This window comes from Gadus macrocephalus, chromosome 16 (assembly GCF_031168955.1).
Source record: "Gadus macrocephalus chromosome 16, ASM3116895v1".
Classification (NCBI taxonomy): domain Eukaryota; kingdom Metazoa; phylum Chordata; class Actinopteri; order Gadiformes; family Gadidae; genus Gadus; species Gadus macrocephalus.
Window position 1 is genome coordinate 29522729 of NC_082397.1, and position 22437 is coordinate 29545165.

The window sequence follows — 22437 nt, forward strand, 5'->3', positions numbered from 1 at the left end:
CCTACTGTATAGGCTGTTTGTATTTGTGTAAGAGTTATTTGTATTGTGTAACCTGCTGGATTATGAAAGTTAGCTTTGGGTAAATAAAGTGTCTGTCTGTCTGTCTGGGGGAAAATGCCGTGAAAAATGTACGCACGGTGCGTTCAGGATTAGGACTGATATTATGTCGGCATAGGCCTAATCAATCGGGTTTTAATATTTGAAGCATTCATATCAGTCTATTCTTTTCGTAGGCTACTCTGCTGTTGGCCTTGATGGGGAGATATTTTTTTGCTTCCATGCACAAATAGTTGAATCCAACAACATTCCTGCGTCTCCAGAGCCCATTTAAGCACCGTGTCAGACTCAGTAGACTGTTACAGACTCCTGCCAAACGGATTACAATAGCCGCGTTTACATGGCACATCTGATCCGCATAGATTTCTATGCGGCATAGATCTGTTCCTAAAATGTGATCCGAATGTACATGGCAGTAACAAAAGTGTCCGTTATGTCTCTCGTGCACACCTGACACATCTCTGGACTGGCGGCGACATAATGGATGTCTTATCGCTATCGGGGATTTTAAATTTGATTTTAATGAAAGCACAGCGGGAGAGAGCTTTTCTCTGCATGCTCCTTCAATTAAGGAGGAGGACAGCGCAGCTACGTCAATTTCTCGTCAGATCTTTATATTTACCCCCAGCTCCGCCGCAAACAAGAGGAATTTGGATGCGAGTCCGCAGCCAAGACTGGTGAGAGAGAGCGGTCTCTCTAAGTTAAGAAGTATTTTAACGTTCAGCCTGCAAAATTACTAGTAGTAGCCTACTCATTTACAGTTATCCCGGACGCGCGTGGACACTACGATACGCAAACACGTCAATAATAAATACCCATGTCCCGTCGCTTGGCAACCGGACACGCTTACCGGACTACTATTACGGAGTGGCAACAAAGACGTGAATCAGGCAATAAATCCACTTTCCTTGACAGCAGTCAAGTTCGGTGTGCTTAAAAGTACAGACGGAGCTCAGTGGACCAATTGCGAACTACTGCGGCTGCACCCCAATCTATTCAGAATAAGTGTATACATGCCTCAGTGGACCAATTGCGAACTACTGCGGCTGCACCCCAATCTATTCGGAATAAGTGTATACATGCCGATTAAAATTCGGCATAGAATCTATTCCGAACAGATAATTGTATTCCAGATCAGGCGTATATATCATAATTTTCTGTTCCGCATAGAAATCTATGCGGAACAGATGTGTCCATGTAAACGCGGCTACTGGGTGGAGCGGATCACCATTCCAAGATGGCGGTGTCACACCAAATTTGTACCGGGTCGTCATCCTTACGTGATCCATTCCACACCTGCCTGGCAACAGACGATCGCGTCGTCCGTTGCCTGGCAACGGACGATCGCGTCGAATGACGTGGGAAGGTTCAAGAACATTCACAAACTCGTTCATTGAGCGCGACAAGACAGATAACACTTTACAAATTACATTTATTAGCGTTCCTAACTTTATATTTGTATTGTATTGTATTTATCTTTTTCCCTACACAGTAATAGCTAAATGTCATGGGGATAACGTGAATAATAATAATAAAAAACATTTACGAGTTAGTAAATGCCTGCTCACCTATCTACCCATCTATCTATTATCTATCTATCTATCTATCTATTATCTATAATCTATTCTCTAAATTATGGAAATTAGATTAACACAAGCTAGCTAGACTATGATACACTTTAAACACTCAGTTTACTAGCTAAATTCGATTAAACAATTAAATGCAATTAAAATATAAATTAAAAACAAGTGTTATCTAGCGATCCGTTATCTGTGTTATGTTATTTCGTCTTTGGCAACTTGAGCGGGAATGTTTTTTTAAACCTGCCTGGCAACGGACAACCCTTTACGTAATCTGTTGTTCGTTGCCTGGCAACGGACAACTGATTACGTACCCGGTACAAATTTGGCACCCGGTACAAATTTGGTGTGACAGCGCCACCAACAGCAGTCAGAGTTAAAGGGGTGATATCATGCCACTGCCTACTGGCACTGACGAGAAGCGGGGCTGTCACGTTAAAATTGTACCGGGGGCGAAAATTGTACCGGCCTACGTCATCCATAGTAGGCCTGCCTGGCAACAGACGATCGCGTCGCCCGTTGGCGTCGAATGACGTGGGAAGGTTCTTGAACATTCGTGAACTCGTTCATTGAGCGCGACAAGACAGATAACACTTATTTTACAAATTACATTTATTAGCGTTCCTAACTTTATATTTGTATTGTATTGCATTGTATTTATCTATTTCCCTACACAGTAATAGCTCAATGTTATGGGCATAACGTGAATAATAATAATAATAAACATTTACCAGTTAGTAAATGCCTGCTCACCTATCTACCCATCTATTATCTATCTATCTATCTATCTATCTATCTATCTATCTATCTATCTATCTATCTATCTATCTATCTATCTATCTATCTATCTATCTATCTATCTATCTATCTATCTATCTATCTATCTATCTATCTATCTATCTATCTATCTATCTATCTATCTATTACCTATAATCTATTCTCTAAATAAAATAAAGGAAATTGAATTAAAACAAGCTAGACTATGATACACATTAAACACTCAGTTTACTAGCTAAATTCGATTAAACAATTAAATGCAATACAAATATAAAGTAAAAACAAGTGTTATCTAGCGATCCGTTATCTGTATTATATTATTTAGTCTTCGGCAACATGAGCGCGATTGAAACCTGCCTGGCAACGGACAACCCCTTACGTTATCTGTTGTCCATTGCCTGGCAACGGAAAACTGATGACGTAGGCTGGTAAAAATTTTCGCCCCCGGTACTATTTTAAAGTGACAGTGCTGCTGTCACACCAAATTTGTACCGGGTGCCAAATTTTTACCGGGTACATAATCAGTTGTCCGTTGCCAGGCAATGAACAACATATTACGTAAGGGGTTGTCCGTTGCCAGGCAGGTTTAAAAAAACATTCCCGCTCATGTTGCCAAAGACGAAATAACATAATACAGATAACGGATCGCTACATAACACTTGTTTTTACTTTATATTTGTATTGCATTTAATTGTTTAATCGAATTTAGCTAGTAAACTGAGTGTTTAAAGTGTATCATAGCCTAGCTAGCTTGTGTTAATTTAATTTCCTTTATTTAGAGAATAGATAATAGGTTATAGATAGATAGATGGATAGATATTAGATAGATAGATGGGTAGATAGGTGAGCAGGCATTTACTAACTGGTAAATGTTTTTTATTATTATTATTTACGTTATCGCCATAACATTTAGCTATTAATGTGTAGGGAAATAGATAAATACAATACAATACAATACAAATATAAAGTTAGGAATGCTAATAAATGTAATTTGTAAAATAAGTGTTATCTGTCTTGTCGCGCTCAATGAACGAGTTTGCGAATGTTCTTGAACCTTCCGGGGCACCCTGGGTGTGAGTCAATCATCCGTTAGCCGAGTGGTCAGTGATGTTACAAATGCACTCTGTAGAAGAGCACGGCAGTTCATCAAGTTTCCAGCAAGTTTGTATCGTGAACCTACGGACTTCAGTGGGGGTTTCATTCCGTCTGCGCACGGCACCTTCTCAACGAGCAGGTGTGCGCCTGCAGCCAGAGGGGGCGCCAAAATACCTATTCCCAACACAATGTTATGTAGTGCTTCATTGATAACCGCTACGCAGCGGATTTTTTTTTTTACTGTTCTTGGCGCCCCCCATGTTACTTGGCGCCCCCCACAAATATGACGCCCCGGGCGGCTGCCTGGTTCGCCCGTACCTAAAACCGCCACTGGCTCCATTCATTGTATTAACAATCTAAATAATTACTTTCACAGGCATCAGCAAAGACCGTGTGTCCCGGGTGGCCCAATATTATGCCGAGACTGCTGAGGCTCGCCCAGAGAGAAGAGGTGGTGCACGGCACAGTGAGGAGCACAGCAGGAGAAGGCAACTCATTGTTGAGCACATCCAGTCTTTTACCTGCAGGGCCAGCCATTATGGGCGGAGAGGAGCACCAGGCCGCAAGTATCTCCCCAGTGACCAGAATGTGCACAAGATGCATAAGCTCTTTGAGGCTCAGAACCATGCTCAGACCAGCTACTCCCTCTATTACTCAGTGTTCTCCAAGGATTTCAATCTTGGCTTCGGTCACCCAGCTACAGATGCATGCTCTGATTGTGCCAAGTTTAAGATCAGGATGACAGATCCAAACCTAACGGAGGATGGAATCTGCATCATTCATCTTGCATCGTCGCAGAGCTCGTGTGTTTTATGACCTGTTAGGCAGGGTTGCTGAAGATCATGTGACCCTCTGTTTCGATATGATGCAAAACATGGTCCTTCCAAAAACCTCAATAGGACAGGCCTATTACTCACAGCAGATGTATCTGTATCTGTTTGGTGTGGTTGTGCACCACAGAGAGAATAGTCACCAGATAAAAGATGATGTCCATCTCTATGTGTGGCAGGAAAATTAGGGTAGAAAGGACAGTAATATGATTGCATCCGCGCTGAGTGACTGCCTCAAGGTTCGACTTCGGCACAAAGTCAGCAGATCAAGGGGACTTCGGCTGTTCAGTGACTCATGTTACGGGCAAAACAAAAACATGAACATGGTGTCCATGCTCAGGGAACTTCGCCAGTCTTTTCCCAACCTTGGCATAGAGTACACTTTTCCAGTAAGGGGTCACAGCTATCTCCCAGCAGACCGAGTCTTTGGCAGAATTGAGCAGAAGATCAGGAAAATTTACACAATTCTGCTACCACAGGAATACCATGCCATCCTGCAGCAATTCGGCAAAGTTCACATTTATGGCACAGACTGGAAGGCGTTTGATTACAGGTCAGCCACAAAAGTGTGTGTTAAGTCACAGAGGAGCTTTAAAATCAGCGAAGCACGCATGCTTGATTTGAGTACCAACAAGGTTGGTTTAAAGATGGCTTACAATGGGGAGCATTGTTGCCATAGCGTATTAAAGCGGGGCAAGCGATGGGCTGCCTGAAACCTGCGTTACTTCCAAAGCAGACCTCTGTGAAAGGCGCAAAGAAGTGCGATGTGCTGGCACTATTAGGAGCAATAGGTGTGTCTGATGTGGTGAGGGCTTTTTATGACGATGCACTGTATCAGGTGACTGACAATGCTGGCCAGAGTGATGAAGATACAGAGTGATTCATGCTAAAGTGATGAATCTCTCTGTCTCTCACTCTCTCACTCTGTGTCCTCTCACAGACTCAAAGAACATCTCTCACACATGTGATTTGTTTTATGTATAGCGGACGATGGTCCTACTTTTTACGGGTTCAACACTTAAATTAATGTCAATGTATTATTGATTGACTTGCTTTAAATTTTACTGGTTTTCATGTATTGGAGAAATTGGTCCCACTTGTTACAGGTTTGATACTTTTACAAAAAAAAAAAGAACTATGAATGTACTAAATAACTTGCCTATTTATTATCAATACTATCATTACTTTTTACAGGTTCGGCACTGAATGACTATTAGCCTAAATGCGTTACTAAATGATATGAATTTATTGTTAACATTGTTGTATTTTTATTAATTAGTGGTATTTGTATGTGTGTTGTTTTTTTATTATATGTGGTGGACAATAAACGTGAAATTGTATTTATTTTACTATTTAGTTTATGTTACTATTTATTTTATTTGGCGGTTATTTATTTATTTATATTAATTTATAGTATGAGATGATGATATCGTATGTTGTATTTTCTCTTATTTGGATTTAAAGCGTTTTGAAAAAAATAAATATATATTTGAATTTATAATCAACAATGTTGTGGTTTGATTTAAAAATCATTGTACAACATGTTCAGACTGAGTCAACAAACCATTTTAACAGGATAAATTGAATATTAACAAAATATCTGGGTCTAGGTAAAAAATGTAATTATCCTAAAAACTATTCAAATGGATCTATAGCGTTTTGGAAAAGAGCTCCTCATATATATATATATATATATATATATATATATATATGTGTGTGTGTGTGTGTGTGTGTGTTACGTGGGGATTAATGTGCTAACTAACTTATATTCATTTGGCACCAAGTGATGAGGAGGATGGCTTTGTCAATAGAAAGAACTTCCACTCAATTAACACTGGAGTGGTGATCTGTGATGCAACACAAAGGGTTACTGACCTTGTGGCAAGGTGGCCAGGTATTACCCACGACTCCTTCATATCGATGAATTCGGGAACAGGCATAAAATTTAATGAAGGAGAAATGCCAGATGGATGGTTGTTAGGTGAGTAAATAGTGATGAATTTTAATTTAGACTACACAAAATCATTCACTGTATAATACTTCAATAATTTACCTAACTACTTTCCTAACCAATAAAAGGTGATAGTGGCTACGCTCTACGACCATGGCTGATGACTCCAATCCTCCACCCAGCAACAGAGCCTGAACAGCGCTACAGCCGTGCACAACGCAAAACAAAAAATGTGTTGTGGAGAGGTGCCTTTGGGTTGTCAAATCCAGATTTTGATGCATTGACTGCTCTGGTGGAGTGCTCCAATACACCCCTGAAAAGGGGTGTAAAATCATCACCTGTGCCTTCATCCTGCACAACTTCTGCATGATGTACCGGCTGCCTCTTCCAGATGTTCCAGACAACCATGAACCAGAGGGAGATGGCCCCGTCCCCGCTCCATGTAATACCGGCATTCAAGTGAGACAAGAGCTTGTAAGGAGGAGATTCATGTAAATAAATAATAAACAACACCTGAAATTCTATGAGCAATTTCTTTTATTATTAATATTACTAATATTCATTACTAATACTAATATATAATATATTACTCTAATATACTCTATAATACTCTAATATAATATAATACAATTACAATACTTGAATACTCTAATATACTCTATAATACTATAATATAATATAATACAATACTCTAATACTCTATATATATATCTAATATAATACTATAATACTCTATTATACTCTATAATACTCTAATATAATATTATACTCTAATATATATATATATAATATAATACTCTAATATACTCTATAATACTCTAAAATACTAATATATTATTATTAATACTAATACATTACTAATAATTTGGCTTTGGCCAAGAGCAGTCTCTCTCTCTCCACCAGTAGAAGTTGCTCTTGGACTCTTCTAAGTTGCCGCACTTCCTCCAAAAGGTCTCCTTGAATAAAGATCATGTCCTCCATGCTGTGTGTCGTCACTGGTGTTGGCTGGAGGATGGACTCTGAAATGAGTTGTGACAGAGTAAGACCTTCTTCAGAATTCTGTAAGAAAAAAAAGAACAGCAGAAGGTTCAATTCAATTGTAAAAACCAACAGGGGTAAATGTTAGGACTTAGATTGTGAAGAGGAGGTCAAAGAAAGCCTTTCAATGATGGTGAGAACTGAGATTTCCATCTCTTCAGTCATCTCCTCTAGGAAATCAAATTCCAGTAACAGCCTAGGCTACTGGTTTACTGCGTTACAGCAAACAGCAATACATAACTGTAATTACACTACTTTTGTAACACATTATGCCCAACACTGGATAGGGGTGTGACGAGATCTCGTGCCACGAGATCTCGCGAGATTAACCTCGACGATATTACCCGTCGCGTTAAAAATCTGTCTCGCGAGATTTGTGATTTATCCAAACTTCTATTTGTTGCCTGTGGAGGCAGTAATGCGCCTTTGCTACATCTAGCCTGCCAGAACCTAAAGAAGGAGAAGGAAAAGAAGAGGAGGAAAAGGAGGGGAAGCAGGGGAAGCATCGAAAGCAGCCATAAGCTGTGTTCGAAATCGTTCCCTATCACGGATATAGTGTACTATATAGGGTGCTCGCCATTTTGTAGTGGTGTTCGAATTCTCAGTGGTTAATTTCATGCACTATATAATGCACTTAAAATGCCCAAAATTTGAGTGTACATACGATGTACCCTACATGTTACTCCCGTATACAGAGTCGCTTGTGAGCTTACCCGTTTGTGTCTGCTGTAGCAGCTGCATACAGCTGTGGTCTCCAGTGTCCACCCTTCCTTGAACGCCTCCTACCAGAGATTCCCCTATCATCCCCAAAATGTTCTCCTCCAAAGGGTTGAGTTTAACAGAGGACGTCCCTCCTCCTGTCTTCCTCGTCTCCCTCGCCCTCTCAGCAGCCTTTTACTTTACGAGGGATTTAACGTCTTCCCATTATTTTTTTATTGCAATCGCATCGCGCTCCGTCTCCCCCACTGCGGACACCGATTGGGCAACTTTCGCCCACGCCTTCTTCTTATTATCTGCCGTGACTACGTTATCCAACTTCCCCATCAATATTTTTCGCCTTGAAACCACCTCCTCCACCAACAGCAGCAACTCCTGCATTGAGAAGTTCTTGCTGCGCTTGGCACTGTTGTCCTCCATTAATTTATTTATTCAATTAATTAACTGTTTATTCTCCGTGAAACCCAAACCATAAACATCAACAAAGTACAGGTAACATAGCAAAGGGGCCGGCCCCCTCCGCTGCTCCAGCAACAACAAGAGCGCGCAAGGATGAACATTATGCCGCGTTTCCACTGCAGGGTGCGGAACGGATCGGTTCGCAAAGGTGCTGTACGGGTTGCGTTTCCACCGCCAAAAGTGGGCGTGACCCGGACTTAGCTGTACTCGTTTTGGCCTAGTTTTCAGTACTCCTCCGTTGGGGTACTGAAAACGAGACGAGACGCTCTAGCTGCACATCCCCTCCGTTGTTTGGTCGACATAATCATCACTTCGGGGCGACGTGGGGATAAAAACAAACAAACAGTAGCCTCGAGGTATTATTCTTTACAATTAACATGTCGCGTAAAACGCTTGCTTGCGCGATCAAGGAGGTGGAGAAGTTCCTCTGCATTCTTGGGGAGGAAGACGTTGTTTACGATGTTTACGTAGCTGCCGCGGCGATCGACATCCGGCCTACCTTAAAGGGTACTGTCGGCGGTGGAAACGCGACCTCGGAACTGAGCTGGGCTATACCGCCCCCTCCCTACCGCACCTTTGCGAACCGAACCGTTCCGCACCCTGCAGTGGAAACATGGCATTACATGCATTCCTCTACTACGTTAACAATCTAAGACCTTCTCAAGTTCGAAAGACAATCGACAATTCTTAAGAAAAAATTAGTGAATAGTGTTCAAGAAGATTCTTAGGAACTTCTTATATTTTAGTTTTATCTTAAGAACACTTTTATCTTAGTTTTATCTTAAGAACACTTTTATCTTAAGTTTTATCTTAAGAACACTTTTGTGAATCCAGCCCCTGGGGACTCATTTATAACCGTTGCGTACGCACATAACGGGGCTGAAAGTGGCGTACGTGACTTTCCACGCCAAGGTTGTGATCTATAAAAAACGAACTTGACGGGAGAATGTGCGCAGCCCTAAGCAAACTCTGACCCATGCGTACACATGGTTTGTGTGAATAGGAGAATTGGCGACACAGACGGTGTGGTGGTGAACTGAAGTCAGACTGAAGAAATGTAGAGTGAGAAGAACAATTATGTTTTATCATCGGCCTTCATAAGTTTAATTTCAACCCGTATCATGCGTTAAATCTATGTAATCGGAATAATTTAAGTCAACTGCGTTATTTCATACCTATTCAAAATCCTCTATATTTAATCCCGTCACTCCATACTGTCCACTGACAGCACGACTTCATGGAATAAAACATCTGTCCAACATGTGTCAATAACATAATATATGTATGTGTCACTGTAAATGGTCTGCATTTATATAGCGCTTTATCTGTAACCATGTGGCCACCCAAAGCGCTTTACAATATTGCCACACAATCACCCATTCATACAACGACGGCGGAGTCAGCCATGCAAAGGCGACAGCAGTTCGTCGGTAGGAGTTAGGGTTAGGGGCCTTGCTCAGGGATACCTCGACACTCAGCTAGGAGGAGCCGGGGATCGAACTAGCAACCTTGCGGTTACCAGCCAAGCCGCTCTACCTCCTGAGCTAGTAAACACATAGTAAACATGTAATCAAATGTCAATTAAATCCCAAGTGTGGAAAGCCAAGCCACATACTCCTCATCACAATCGTTATATTATTGTCCGTTCCTCTTGATGCTTTTCATGACAAATCAGGCATTAAAAAGGGGTTATGTTCAAGAACATTTTACGTGGGTAATTACAAACTGATTATCTAAGGTGTTCTCGGTCTGTGTTATTACCGTAACCCTATAAATACAGCGGTGAGCCCCGTACATAATGCTGCACCATGGCACTGCTGGCACTGCTGGAGGACCATGCAAATGGCAGGATTCGGAGGGAGAGGGTCTTCAGGGACCATAACGATTTATTGGTGCATAAAAATATGTACCTTTATGTCAGACCACTTCTTTTTTAATTCTGGAACTGTACGCTCCGTGCTACTGACAGAGTTCACTGCTGCAGCAACATGTTGCTACTCACTCTGCTTTTTGTTGTTAGTGATCCTAATCCCGTGACCGCCGAACGAAACTACTTTTCAGGCCTCCACCTCACCCACACGTGTCTCCACTTCAACCTCCGTGAAATTGCGCTCTTTTGTTTTTCTCAGTCCTTCTGCCATTGTTTCCGACAAGACATCATAGTCTGTTTCATATGCAGATCGCATTCATGAGGTCGTTTGCATTGACCATTTATGGTTAAAAAGGGGCGTGTACAGGGCGGAACGTGAAGCCGATTCAGCTGCGCACACTTAGGCACTCTGTGATTTATAAAGCAAAGATTTCTTAGAGGTGTGCGTACGCAGGGTTTTATGAGTCAGAATATTTTTTGCCGCACGCAAAACTTGGCTTTTGGGCGTACATACACTTTTATTAACGATCCCACGCACAGTTTTATAAATGAGACCCCTGCTGATGTGCTATTCCTTTATCTGTACCAACTCTGACAACATTGAGTCTGATCCACTCTCATTATAAAACACATTGAGCACCTCAACAGTGGTAATTGTAAATGGAAACGTGTGTATTTCAGGTACGCTGACAGTTGAGGATTAAGATTCCACATAATTCTCTGCTAACGTCAGACCTTAAGCACTATGCCTCAGATATTATAAACTGCTATAAACTGAAATAGAAGGGCAGAGGTTTGAACATAGATCATCTAGCCAAGCAAGTGGTGAATCCTAATTTGACATGTAACATGTGACATGTTATAGCTCAGGTCTCCAGTTCCATCCCCTATTGGAAAGACCTTCGGGGTTCAGAATGATGAGCGACCTGCTCCCTGAGGTTAGAGCTGCCCTTGGCGTTTGGAGGTATCTCGTTCATTCAGAAAAAATAGCACGATTTTTTTCTCCATACAAACTTCTGAGATAGTTTGCATGACTCATCAAGTAGACTCTTCAGTCTACTTGATGAGTCCTCATCTTGTGTTCTTTGTGTTCCTCAGAGCTGACCCTGAACCCCCCAGATGGCATCGTGGCAGGAGAGAGTGCGGCTGTGGTCAACCAGACTGTTTTCTATATCAATTAAAAAGGACTCACTTCTCACTCTGATTCAAACAACTATGCAAACCTGCTTGTACTTGCTACAACCAGTTATTGGGGGTGAAGCAGCGAAGCTGCGAGACTACCTATTGTTTTCGTATGAATTCCTATTGTTATTATTTTACCTTAAATTTGTTTAACCTTAAATTTGAGGTCGCTAGCTCATCAGCTCTAGCGCCACCAACAGGTCAAAGTTGGACATGCATTCAGGTTTATAAATTTCAACCCATTCATTCAATATTCACAAACAAGGTATCATTGGATTCCTTGATCCAAGCCGAGTTCAACGCACTCTATGTCGTCGATTTGCGCCACGCTGGATTTTCCGCCATCTTGGTTTATGTCAAAAACCTTCAAAATGCATCTCCTGTCACAGATTTTGTCCAATCATCTCGAAATTTGGAACGCATGACCGTCAGGCCATGCTTGATAAAAAACATCGAAAGATAACATCCCTAACAGCCAATCAAATTTGACCGTGAAGCTGCCAAACAGGAAGTAAGCCAATATCTCAGCAGCCCTTTGACATATCATAGCCAAACTTAGTACATACACCCATGACATCATTATGGAGACACTCTATGAATTTAGTGACCGTCGACCTCTAGGGGGTGCTGTAATTAACGAAGATGTGTTTTAACTCTTCTCTCTTCACATGAGTATATTTCGAACAAATGTCCAATGTCTGGTGATACTATCAGACCGCCCCATGTAGCTAATAAAATATTTCCAATGGCAACATCAGCATTTGGCCGCCATGTTGAAAGTTGTCCAAATCAATAGTACATATCCACAGGAAACAAATTATGTTCAATCATCATGAAATTTGCCAAATATGATTTTCAGACCGAGCTGAACAAAGATGCCAAACAGCTTTTTCAAATTCAAAACCGTTTTGCCGTGACAGCCAATCCAACTTCACGGCAAAGCCGGCAAACAGGAAGTAAGCCTGTTCTCAGCATCTCATAGCCAAACTTGGTACATAGACTCATGAAATCATTCTTGGGACATCCAAACAATTTGGTGACCTTTGTCCTCAGCGGGACGTCAAATAGGATGTGAGCTAATTTCTCTGCAAGGCCTTCATGCATCCAAACCAAACTTGGTCATAGTCTTCTGACCCTATCCTGATGATGCCCAAATAATTGGGCATCATCAACGCCTAGGGTTGCGTTAGCAGCAAGTCTATTCCGGCCCTTACAAAGCAACTTCAATGTAATTTCATTGTGATAACAATTTGTCAATATCATCATGTAGCCACCTAACCGATTACGTCTGTCCAGCAAAATCAGTTTACTGAGTCCCATTCTGCTTGACCCCCACATTGCTGCTCGCAGCTATATTTGAAGTTGTGATCGCAGCAATTGGACGACTTGATTACTAAATGTTCATGTAAACATAAATATAAACTTTTATTGGTTATGCTTCCTGAGGCAGCTGAGGAAATTCAATCTGCCTAACAAATGATCGTGCATTTCTACACCTGCGTCATTGAATTTTCCCCACCTGCTTCATCACTGCCAAAGGACCAGGGCAGACTGCATGTTACACATGAAAGGTCCTAGTACTACAGTACTACGGTAGTATTAGTGATATCTCCACCATCTGAAGGTCTGACAGCAGCTTCAGCAGGTATCTTCTGCAGACATACAAACAAAAGGATACATACAGGAGAAGCACCATAATCTATGCGGGATCCAACAAAACGATGTCAAAATATAATATATATGTTTGTTGGGTTGTTTATTATATAAATCAGAATGTTGACTAAGACGAGCATTAACCCATATGAGAATAGATACAGGATATATGTGTAATTTAACTTGGTGTGCATGAAGTTTAAATGTTCACTTGTGTATGTATGTAGTTTAAAAATGTGTTAATAAAGATAAATTGATGTGTGTGTAGCAGGTAGGACGGTAGTGATGGGTAATGCACCTTGGCCCCTCCCACTGGCAATAATCTAGATCAGGTGGCACATGTGGCACCTCTTTTAGGTACTGAGTTCGCACCTAAAAGAGGTGCGAACTCAGTATTAGTGCAAAGACGGTGGAAGTAAAAGCCTCCGTAGCAGCTGCTTAAACAGAACGTGAGTCTTTTTGAAATGTTCGTTTTATCCTTTTATGCAAACTTATTCTTATTAAGCAGCGCCTAACACAGTCTACTGTCTGTTTGTAGCTTCAGCCTGGTGTCTGCACGTAACCCTGGCTTGGAGTCTTTTCATATGGTGACCAGTAAATGGTGCACACAACCACGAGTCTACTGACGCGTGATCGCATAACAGCGATTTGTGAGTCACACGGGGTAGCAGCAAGTAAGTGTGCTGGCTCCCGTTCTAATACAAATGTATGGAGTAGTGTTTTTAGCATTCATCATTTCATGTTCGCTATTTGTGTAGGGACAGAAAGCTCACGTCAGGTGAGAGTGCACTGCTTCGCGTCATCCACACGTGAACGCATTGGTACTGGAGTTGTAGGTCTAGTTCATCTAGGCTGGCCCAAACACGAGGATTGCCGTCGTCTGTTCGACCAGCCACTGTTTTTCCCAGGACCGAATTTGTCTACTTGTATCTATTTGAATGTAACCTACGAGTGCTATAAACATCTGTCACCCGTATCGTGGGCTAATTGGGAGACTAGGGGGAAGGCCGGCTAGTGGTAGCCCTTTAACCCAAATTGTTTTGTCTTTTGTTTGTTTTGTTTATTATATCTTTCTTTTGTGGCCCATGGGCCTTTTTACGTCATCTCTTGTGGGAACAGTATTTGTCTTCAGTGTTTTAGTGTTTGATTTTCATTTGCTGCTAACTGCATGGGTTTTATTTGCACTTGTTGCTAACCAGCATGTTCATTGATTATTGTATAATAAATGTTTATTGATTGCATCAGTCCCATTTCTGTGCCTTCATTGGACACACCTGGATATAGTTTGATAGTCTAGTTTAATCATTCTCTAAACTATAGATTCAAGTACCCCTGGGGGTCACATGTGTGTAAGTTGTTTGCCATCTTCATTATGTAAATGGTTGGGCAGCAGGAGAAAGAGAGAGACATGGCAAATATCCAATTATTGAGTTATTAAAGCTCTCTTTGAGTTCCACTCAGAAGATGTTTTGATCAGGGTACCAGGTGTCCCTGACCGGTCCGACCCTCCCTGGGGGCGGGACTGATTGGTGATGAGGTCATCAAAACATCTGAACTCCAGAGAGACGTCCATCTCCCATCATAAATGCTGGAGGCGGGCACAGCCCACTTCTGATGGCCTTAAATGCGTCCCAGCTTGTGGGCCACAGTCCCAACATGACACTCATAACGCTGCTGGGGTTCCGGGGAATAGGGCGGTATAACTCTGTGTGTTTCTTCATCCTGCTGTTAGTGTACAGCTTCATCCTGCTGAGCGACCTGGTGGTCCTGTATGTGATCTGCTCCCAGAGCAGCCTCCACCACCAGCCCATGTTCATATTCATCGCTGCGTTGCTGCTCAACTCCCTGGTGGGCAGCAGCACCATCCTGCCCAAGCTCCTTGTGGACCTGCTCTCCGCCTCGGACCCCACCATCTCCCTCTCCATGTGCATCCTGCAGGCCTTTGTCATCTACTTCATCGGCGCCTCGGGGTTCACCCTGCTGTCCCTCATGGCCTACGACCGATACGTCTCCATCTGCCGGCCGCTGCAGTACCACACCCTCATCACCATGGCCCGGGTGAGGGTTATGCTGGTGGGGGCGTGGCTGGCCCCTGGCTGTCTGATCGGTGGAGCCACTCTGCTGACCAGCAGGGTGCCGCTGTGCAGGCTGGGCATGGAGCGACTGTACTGTAACATCTACTCACTCGCCAAGCAGGGCTGCGGGGACATCCTGCTAAGCAATGTCTACGGCATGCTGGGCGTTTTCCTCACCGTGTACCTGCCCAGCCTCTTCGTCTTCTACTCCTACGCCTGCATCCTGGCCGTCTGCATGAAGAGCTCCAGAGTCTTCATTGGCAAGGCCCTTCAGACCTGCCTTCCTCACCTGCTGGTCTTCATCAACTACTTCATCACCACCTCCTACGAGATCATCGGCAGCAGAACGGAGGCCGACCCTCGCAGCATGGCCCCCACCCTGGTGTCCCTGCTCGTCATCATCATCCCCACCATGTGTAACCCAATCATCTATGGCTTGAAGATGAAGGACATCTCGAGGCAAATCAAACGGCTGCATAGACTGCAGAACACACATTGACCGTTCGCACATTATTCACCCTGCTGCTTCCAAACATGATGCATGTATTCAAGCATCTATGTTGTCATGTTTTTAGCTTAACATTCCCACTCTGAGCCTCCCTGGTCCAGCCATTGTTTTCACAGAGTGTGTGTGTGTGTGTGTGTGTGTGTGTGTGTGTGTGTGTGTGTGTGTGTGTGTGTGTGTGTGTGTGTGTGTGTGTGTGTGTGTGTGTGTGTGTGTGTGTGTGTAATGAACCAGCAGTAAATGAGCTACTGAGCTGCTGTCTGACTGATTTCTTATTTTGTTTAATTCAGTTAATTCCACCAATCATCAGTGTTGTGTTCCCGCACATTCAATGATATATGATTATTGAATACCAACTAATGAACTTAAGGCTGCTGTAGGTTTGAGGGTTAAGAGAGACCAGGGGAGGTTATTAGACTCCACCCGTTTATGTAATTAAGCTTGTATTAGTTAGTATGAAGCATGTTGTTTACTCTATGCATTTGCTTCATAGCAAAGTTGTGTTACTTGTCAATGTAAAAAATGGCAATAATGATTTATAGGCCTACTGATATCTGATTATGAAACAGATCTTTATCTGTGTTATACTGCACATAATAAAACGCATCTTTCTCTACCTCGGAAAGACTAAAATTGAATAGTCAGGCCTTTTGTAATGGAAAACTACAACGTCCGGGTGAACTGAAACACTGGAATAAGTATTATACAAACATATACTGTACTAATAACTATTATACTCAGCACTCAAGTTGAGGGGGGATGGCATCCCCCTTTGGAATTTAAATGATCAAAATCATCCCCCTTCTGAAACAGCCATACCCCTTTCCCATCCCCTGTTATTTTATCAATTCATGTTGAAATATTACCGCTATTTCATTATAGCGGTTTCCTTTTTCAATTTGGCGCAATGGGTTGCCGCGGTGTGGACATTTTCACAACGAGCAATACACTCGTGTCGCTATTTCATTATAGCGGTTTCCTTTTTCAATTTGGCGCAATGGGTTGCCGCGGTGTGGACATTTTCACAACTAGCAATACACTCGTGTCGCTATTTCATTATAGCGGTTTCCTTTTTCAATTTGGCGCTGTTACGTATTTTAAAGAATCTAAGCTACCCACACATAGACTCAATGATGCAGGACCAAACATATTAGCCGTAAATACCATACATAGCCACAGGGAAACGGGACCTTACTGAAGGCTGCAATAACAGCTCCATCCACAGAGGGCAGCACCAGACAAGTAAGGAGGCCGAGGGTAATAGTCATCCCGGCTCCTCCCACTACTTCCGGGCTTGTGGATCCATACCATAACAGACGGTTGGAGCCAGAGCAAGCCAGAATTCTCTTGGTAGCGATTGGACATGGGTTAAAGGTCTATTTTTCAGCTGGGAGAACGCTCGCACGTGCTAAGGCACATCTTCAATCTCTCTTTGCTTCAGAGTATCAGTTTACCATACCGAAAATACTTTATACAAATAAAGTCTCTTTAAAGCTATTCCTTTGGATTCGACCCCTCTTTCCCTGAAGAACTACGTAGCAATTGGTGACCCCGACGTTCTTGGAAAGTCCCGGACCGAGCCTAGCGACCGCGAGGCCGTCGGGAACAGTACAAGCTACTTACAGGCGCCACAAGAAAGGTAAACAGAACCTGTTGTCAATGACTAAACTCTGTATAGTTAGATTAGTAACATTAGGTGAATAGCTTGTACTGCCTCCGTCAGGCTGCGGGGACGTGTAATCTCGGACTGGTTTAAATTCATACAGCCGGTTAGATAAACGGCCTCGGATACGCTAACAGATTGAAATTAAATCTAGCTCACGAAGCAAAGAGCTAGGAGTGTGTTTTATATGGGTTTGTCGATAGACTGTATCCAATCCTGATTAGATCTAAATGTTTGTACCAACGTGGGAGACGTACTACCTGTGGTATTAAGTGTTGTATGGTGATAAGCTTCGAGTTCAGCCGGGCCACCATAAGGTATATTTATTACCGACCATAAACTTCCAAACTCTAGATCGGTGGGGGGAGGAAAGGTCAGGTTTTTAACGTTAATCTAGCTTAATTGCATATTGGACCGAAGGCTAGGCCTTTGTTTGACCTGGAGTTAGAATGGGATTCATTCCTCTCGGCCCAGTTCATGAGAAAATCAAATGTGCAATTTCGCATAGTGTAAAACGCAGCCGTAGAGGTAATTATACACTCGGGCAGTTTTAACCCAATTGCTGTGAGTGCCTCGCTAACCCGCCGTGGAAGCAGATTTACCGCAATCTCAATATTCTTATAGAGATCCATGAAGGCGTTTGACCAATAATCAGGGTCAAATTGCTTATATTTTGCTTCTTCCGCGAGTCTTGAGTGTAACTACGAGTGTACGGTTTAAAGAGACGGCACGTCTTCATGACGTCGGTTTCTTTTGTTATCAACCCTCACCAGTAGTCACTGCCTTTGGTGAAAACAGGCGCCATCTTGCGCTATGTAGGGGGCCAAAGGCTAGAGCCCACACTCTCTCCTTCTCTCTCTCTCTCTCTCTCCTCCCCCCCCCTCTCTCTCTCCTCTCCCCCCCATCTCTCTCTCCTCCCCCCCCCTCTCTCTCTCCTCCCCCCCCCTCTCTCTCTCTCTCCTCTCCCCCCCCCCCCTCTCTCTCTCTCTCTCTTCTCCCCTCCCCCCCCTCTCTCTCTCCTCTCCCCCCCCCTCTCTCTCTCCTCCCCCCCCTCTCTCTCTCCTCTCCCCCCCCCCCTCTATCTGTCTATCTGCCTCTAGAAATATGTTCTCTCTCCATAAAAATATTCCCTTAAAAATCCATCTGTTTCAAATGATAACAATGTTTTGGCAGTTACTTATTCAGCAAATGTGTATCATTGTCACATTTCACTAGTCAATAGCTGGAAGTATTATATTGTATATTTCATTCCAATATTTGAGGTATTTAGTTTGATTTTGATTTAAATATCAATATCTAGTTCATAACTACAGTTTCCGCACGCTCATTAAGTGCCCTCATCCTCATCCTCTACAAATCAATAAATCCATAGCAATAAGTTGAAAACCATCGGTAAAGCAATAGTTTCTGACGCATAATATTTTGGCTATAATTTTGTAACTAATAGAATTCAACATCTATGGGAGAACAATATTTATGTATACATGTGATAAATCTGTAAATCCACTTTGTTTGTACAGACATATTGCTTTTGGGCAACCAGGAAGGTTGTTCCACAGTTTCAATATGGAATATTGAAAAGTAATTAACGTTGTACAATCTTGTAACTCCCAATTCCTCGCTCTTTCTCTCTGTCTGCCTGCCTGTCTAAAGATAGGCCCTCCCTCACCCCTTAAATTCATTCCCCATCCTTTAGTCCCAATCTCCCACCCCCCCTCATAAAGACCCCCCTCATAAAGACCCCCCCTCTTCCCCAGAGAATAGAATGAACCCCGACCCTTCCCACATCACCTCTCTCTATCTCTCTCTCTCTGTCGCTATTTTTAACAATGATAACTTCTATTTGTAGTTCCCCTTATCATCCAAGGATCTCATAGGGCTATCTGTGTACATATAAATGTACACAAAACACAGGAACAGAGTGTATTAAGAACACAAATTGCGGTTAAGTGGTAGCCTTATGCCATAAGATACCACCGTTTTCAGCCGGACAGATAGAACTCAGAGAAGTTTCTGTAGTCGGCTGATACGTATGTAGTATGCACCGCAGCCATATTTGTAGTTCTTGGTAGTGCCCCCTACTCGTTAACACGAGATTATTCCCAATTACATCTCAACATCTCCAAATGTACTATTATAAGTCCCAACTACACGACCCCCAGCTTTCCAAGTAGCCGATCTCTTGCATTTGTACTAAATTTGTTCTCTTTTCTCGTCAGGCCTTGGCAACCCGAGCAGTAATGGATGCCCGACATTCATCATTTTTAATCGTTAACATTACTACAAATATTCTCTTTTCTAATCAGGGAGTGGCAACACAACGATCAGTTGCCCACGATCATCATTTTACTTCTGTGCATAAAATATTAATTCTCTTTTCTCTTTAGGAGGTGGCAACACAAGCATTATAGTTGCCAAACACTCATCTTTTTACTTCTCTGCATTGATCTTAATTCTTTCTCTCTCCAGGAAATGACAGTATAAGAACGAATGCCAAACACTGACAGTAATTAGTTTTTTCAGGTTGCTGAGCCCTTCTGTCTATTCAACATGCGTTTTGTGTAGCAAGACAGGTAGAGAACCAGGCTGGTTCAAATAGACACGGGGTTCAACTGCTAGAATAATATGTCGAATTGATAAATGGTGCACATGGTTTTAAACAGTGCCCAAGGAGGGAGTTAGCTCAACTGCTGTAGACACAATTACAATACGTTTTTTGCGAATATTAAATCTACATGGGTTAAATTCTACTATAATCAGCTACTAAATACGAATAAACACTGCGTGAAATGTTCAAAGGCCAACTATTGCTTCCATTGGAGCGATTGCAATAGATATAATATCATACCACCAATATGCATGCAATATCTTGTATTCAACAATTAGGAATGCCGGATTCCAGAACCGAAAGAAGTCCTACAAAAGGACACCAACCCAGGGGTCTTGCATCAAACCAGATCCCTATACGACAGTTACACGATAATCTTAAAATAGAAATAATTATCTAAACTCCGCATCATGAACGGTTAGCCTTTAAAGTTGTCCATAGCATGCATACCGCTCGTCCACAGAAGTCCGGGGATTAACCAGGCCTGGGAATTCTTATTAGAAGAATTTTGGGATAACCTGCCTCATAGGAGAGCAGAAGAGTCCCCCCCAATAGAGGATCCTGAGGACAAGCGGTAGAAATGCATAGTTCAACAGACCTGACGAGGTCCAAAATACCAAAATAAGAAAGATTAAAATATATATTTCAAACTATAAAAAACGTTACGGTAACAACAGAAGTATGATGCCTAATATTGAAATGCAGATTTTTAATGTTAAGATATTTTGATAATGTTCAAATTTAAGTTTTGTATGTTTGTATTTTCCCATGTGGTCTTGTCACCCTGTTATTCTGCAGGGTCGTTCAAAATCCTTTTAGGTTAGTGGAAATCAGTTCTCACTCTGTTCCTATGTTGTCCTGTGTTGGTTTGGGCCCGTTATCCTTGATCCCCAGAGAAGCGCAGAGACGCAAGTGATAAGGAACGGCCAACCCCATATTTATGACATCTTAAGGAATGATGACTTAGATGACCATGTGGTTAACAAAGGCTTTTGGTTTGTTGTGAGGCAGCTGTCCTCAGCAACACTTCTGAAGGTGTAAGAACTCCTGGCCACTCAGCGGACCTTTCTGCGGACCCTTTAGAAAATGAAGGGCTCCGCAGGAAGAAATCGCATCTGAGGTCTCAAATTGTTGAATAATATGCTTATTTTTAGGTCTGTTGATGCATATTATGATTAATCTGCGTTCGTGCTTTTCTTAAGAATGTGTATATAGAGATAAAATATAAAATGAAAACAAATGGTGGATTCATATACCATGTGTGAATGTCCTCTTGTGTGTGCCAGAGCCACCAAAATAATGGAGGTTACTCGACTGTTACATACACGAGGGGATATTGAAAGCATACCACATATAAAACTAAGATAATTAGAAAATGGTTCATTATAATTAACTTTCAATAACTTTGCTTTATCCAATAACTTCAGAATTTTTCTTTTAGGTTCAGTTTTTGTTTTGTTTATAGAATATCACCATATATTTAATACCCAGATGTGCATAATTGTTGTAGGTTTGGATGACTCTTTGTTCTGCCTAGTTTAGATGAATTAATGTATCGATTTGATGTTGACCAACAAAAAACTAGATAATTATAATAATAAATACTGTTCATGTAATGGTATAGTTAGGTCTGGGACCTGCGTAGCTAAAAAAAACTGTTTTGGAAATAGTAATGAACGTGTCAGGGACATGTATAGCTATAAAATAAGTAAAGACAAAACTGGGTTTTACTTTACTTCACTTTGCTAAGACATATTCACGTTTGATGTGGTATGCAGAACGGATGTTAAGCCATCTAATGTTTGTACCGCGTGGGAGACGAATTACCTGCGGTTTAATTGTTATATGGTGAATGTCGGAGAATAAGGCGTATTCACGTTTGATGTGGTATGCGATGTACATAGGAGTGAATCAAAAGTGTGGACAACATCAAATGCGAGCAATAGGTAGAATAAATGAAGATTAGGTCATCCAATATACATAGTTAGTGTAGGACAATCAGGTAGTATGATGAAGGTAACTGTTATTATGAGATACGGTTAACACAGAAGTGATATTGAACATGCAAATTTTAACATTGTTATTTCCCTTTTACATCTTTCAATGCGCATGGCTGAAGCATGCGCAAGGAGGGATGTAGTGTGAAATTAAATCAAAGTAGATACTGTAAAACAATTAAAATTAGAATTCATGGAAATATGTTTTTGAACAACTAACTGCTGTAGGCCTACATGAGTTTGTATTTCTGCAATAGAAACAAAAGTTCCAGAACCAGATGCAGACACACCTGGAGCCTACAAACTACCACCGCCGAGCAAGGACCAACAGTCACATGAGGAGATCAAATAACAGCAGGATTTGAATCGCTCCGGATGGG

At 42.1% G+C, this 22437-nt stretch overlaps 1 protein-coding gene across 1 annotated transcript; it reads left to right on the forward strand.

The window, feature by feature from the left end:
- Positions 1-14865: 14865 nt before the first annotated feature.
- On the forward strand, positions 14866-16011 carry LOC132473878 (olfactory receptor 51E1-like). Its single transcript, XM_060074162.1, has one exon. The coding sequence runs from the start codon at positions 14866-14868 to the stop codon at positions 15781-15783; it is 918 nt and encodes a 305-aa protein (XP_059930145.1). The 3' UTR covers positions 15784-16011.
- Positions 16012-22437: the final 6426 nt, after the last annotated feature.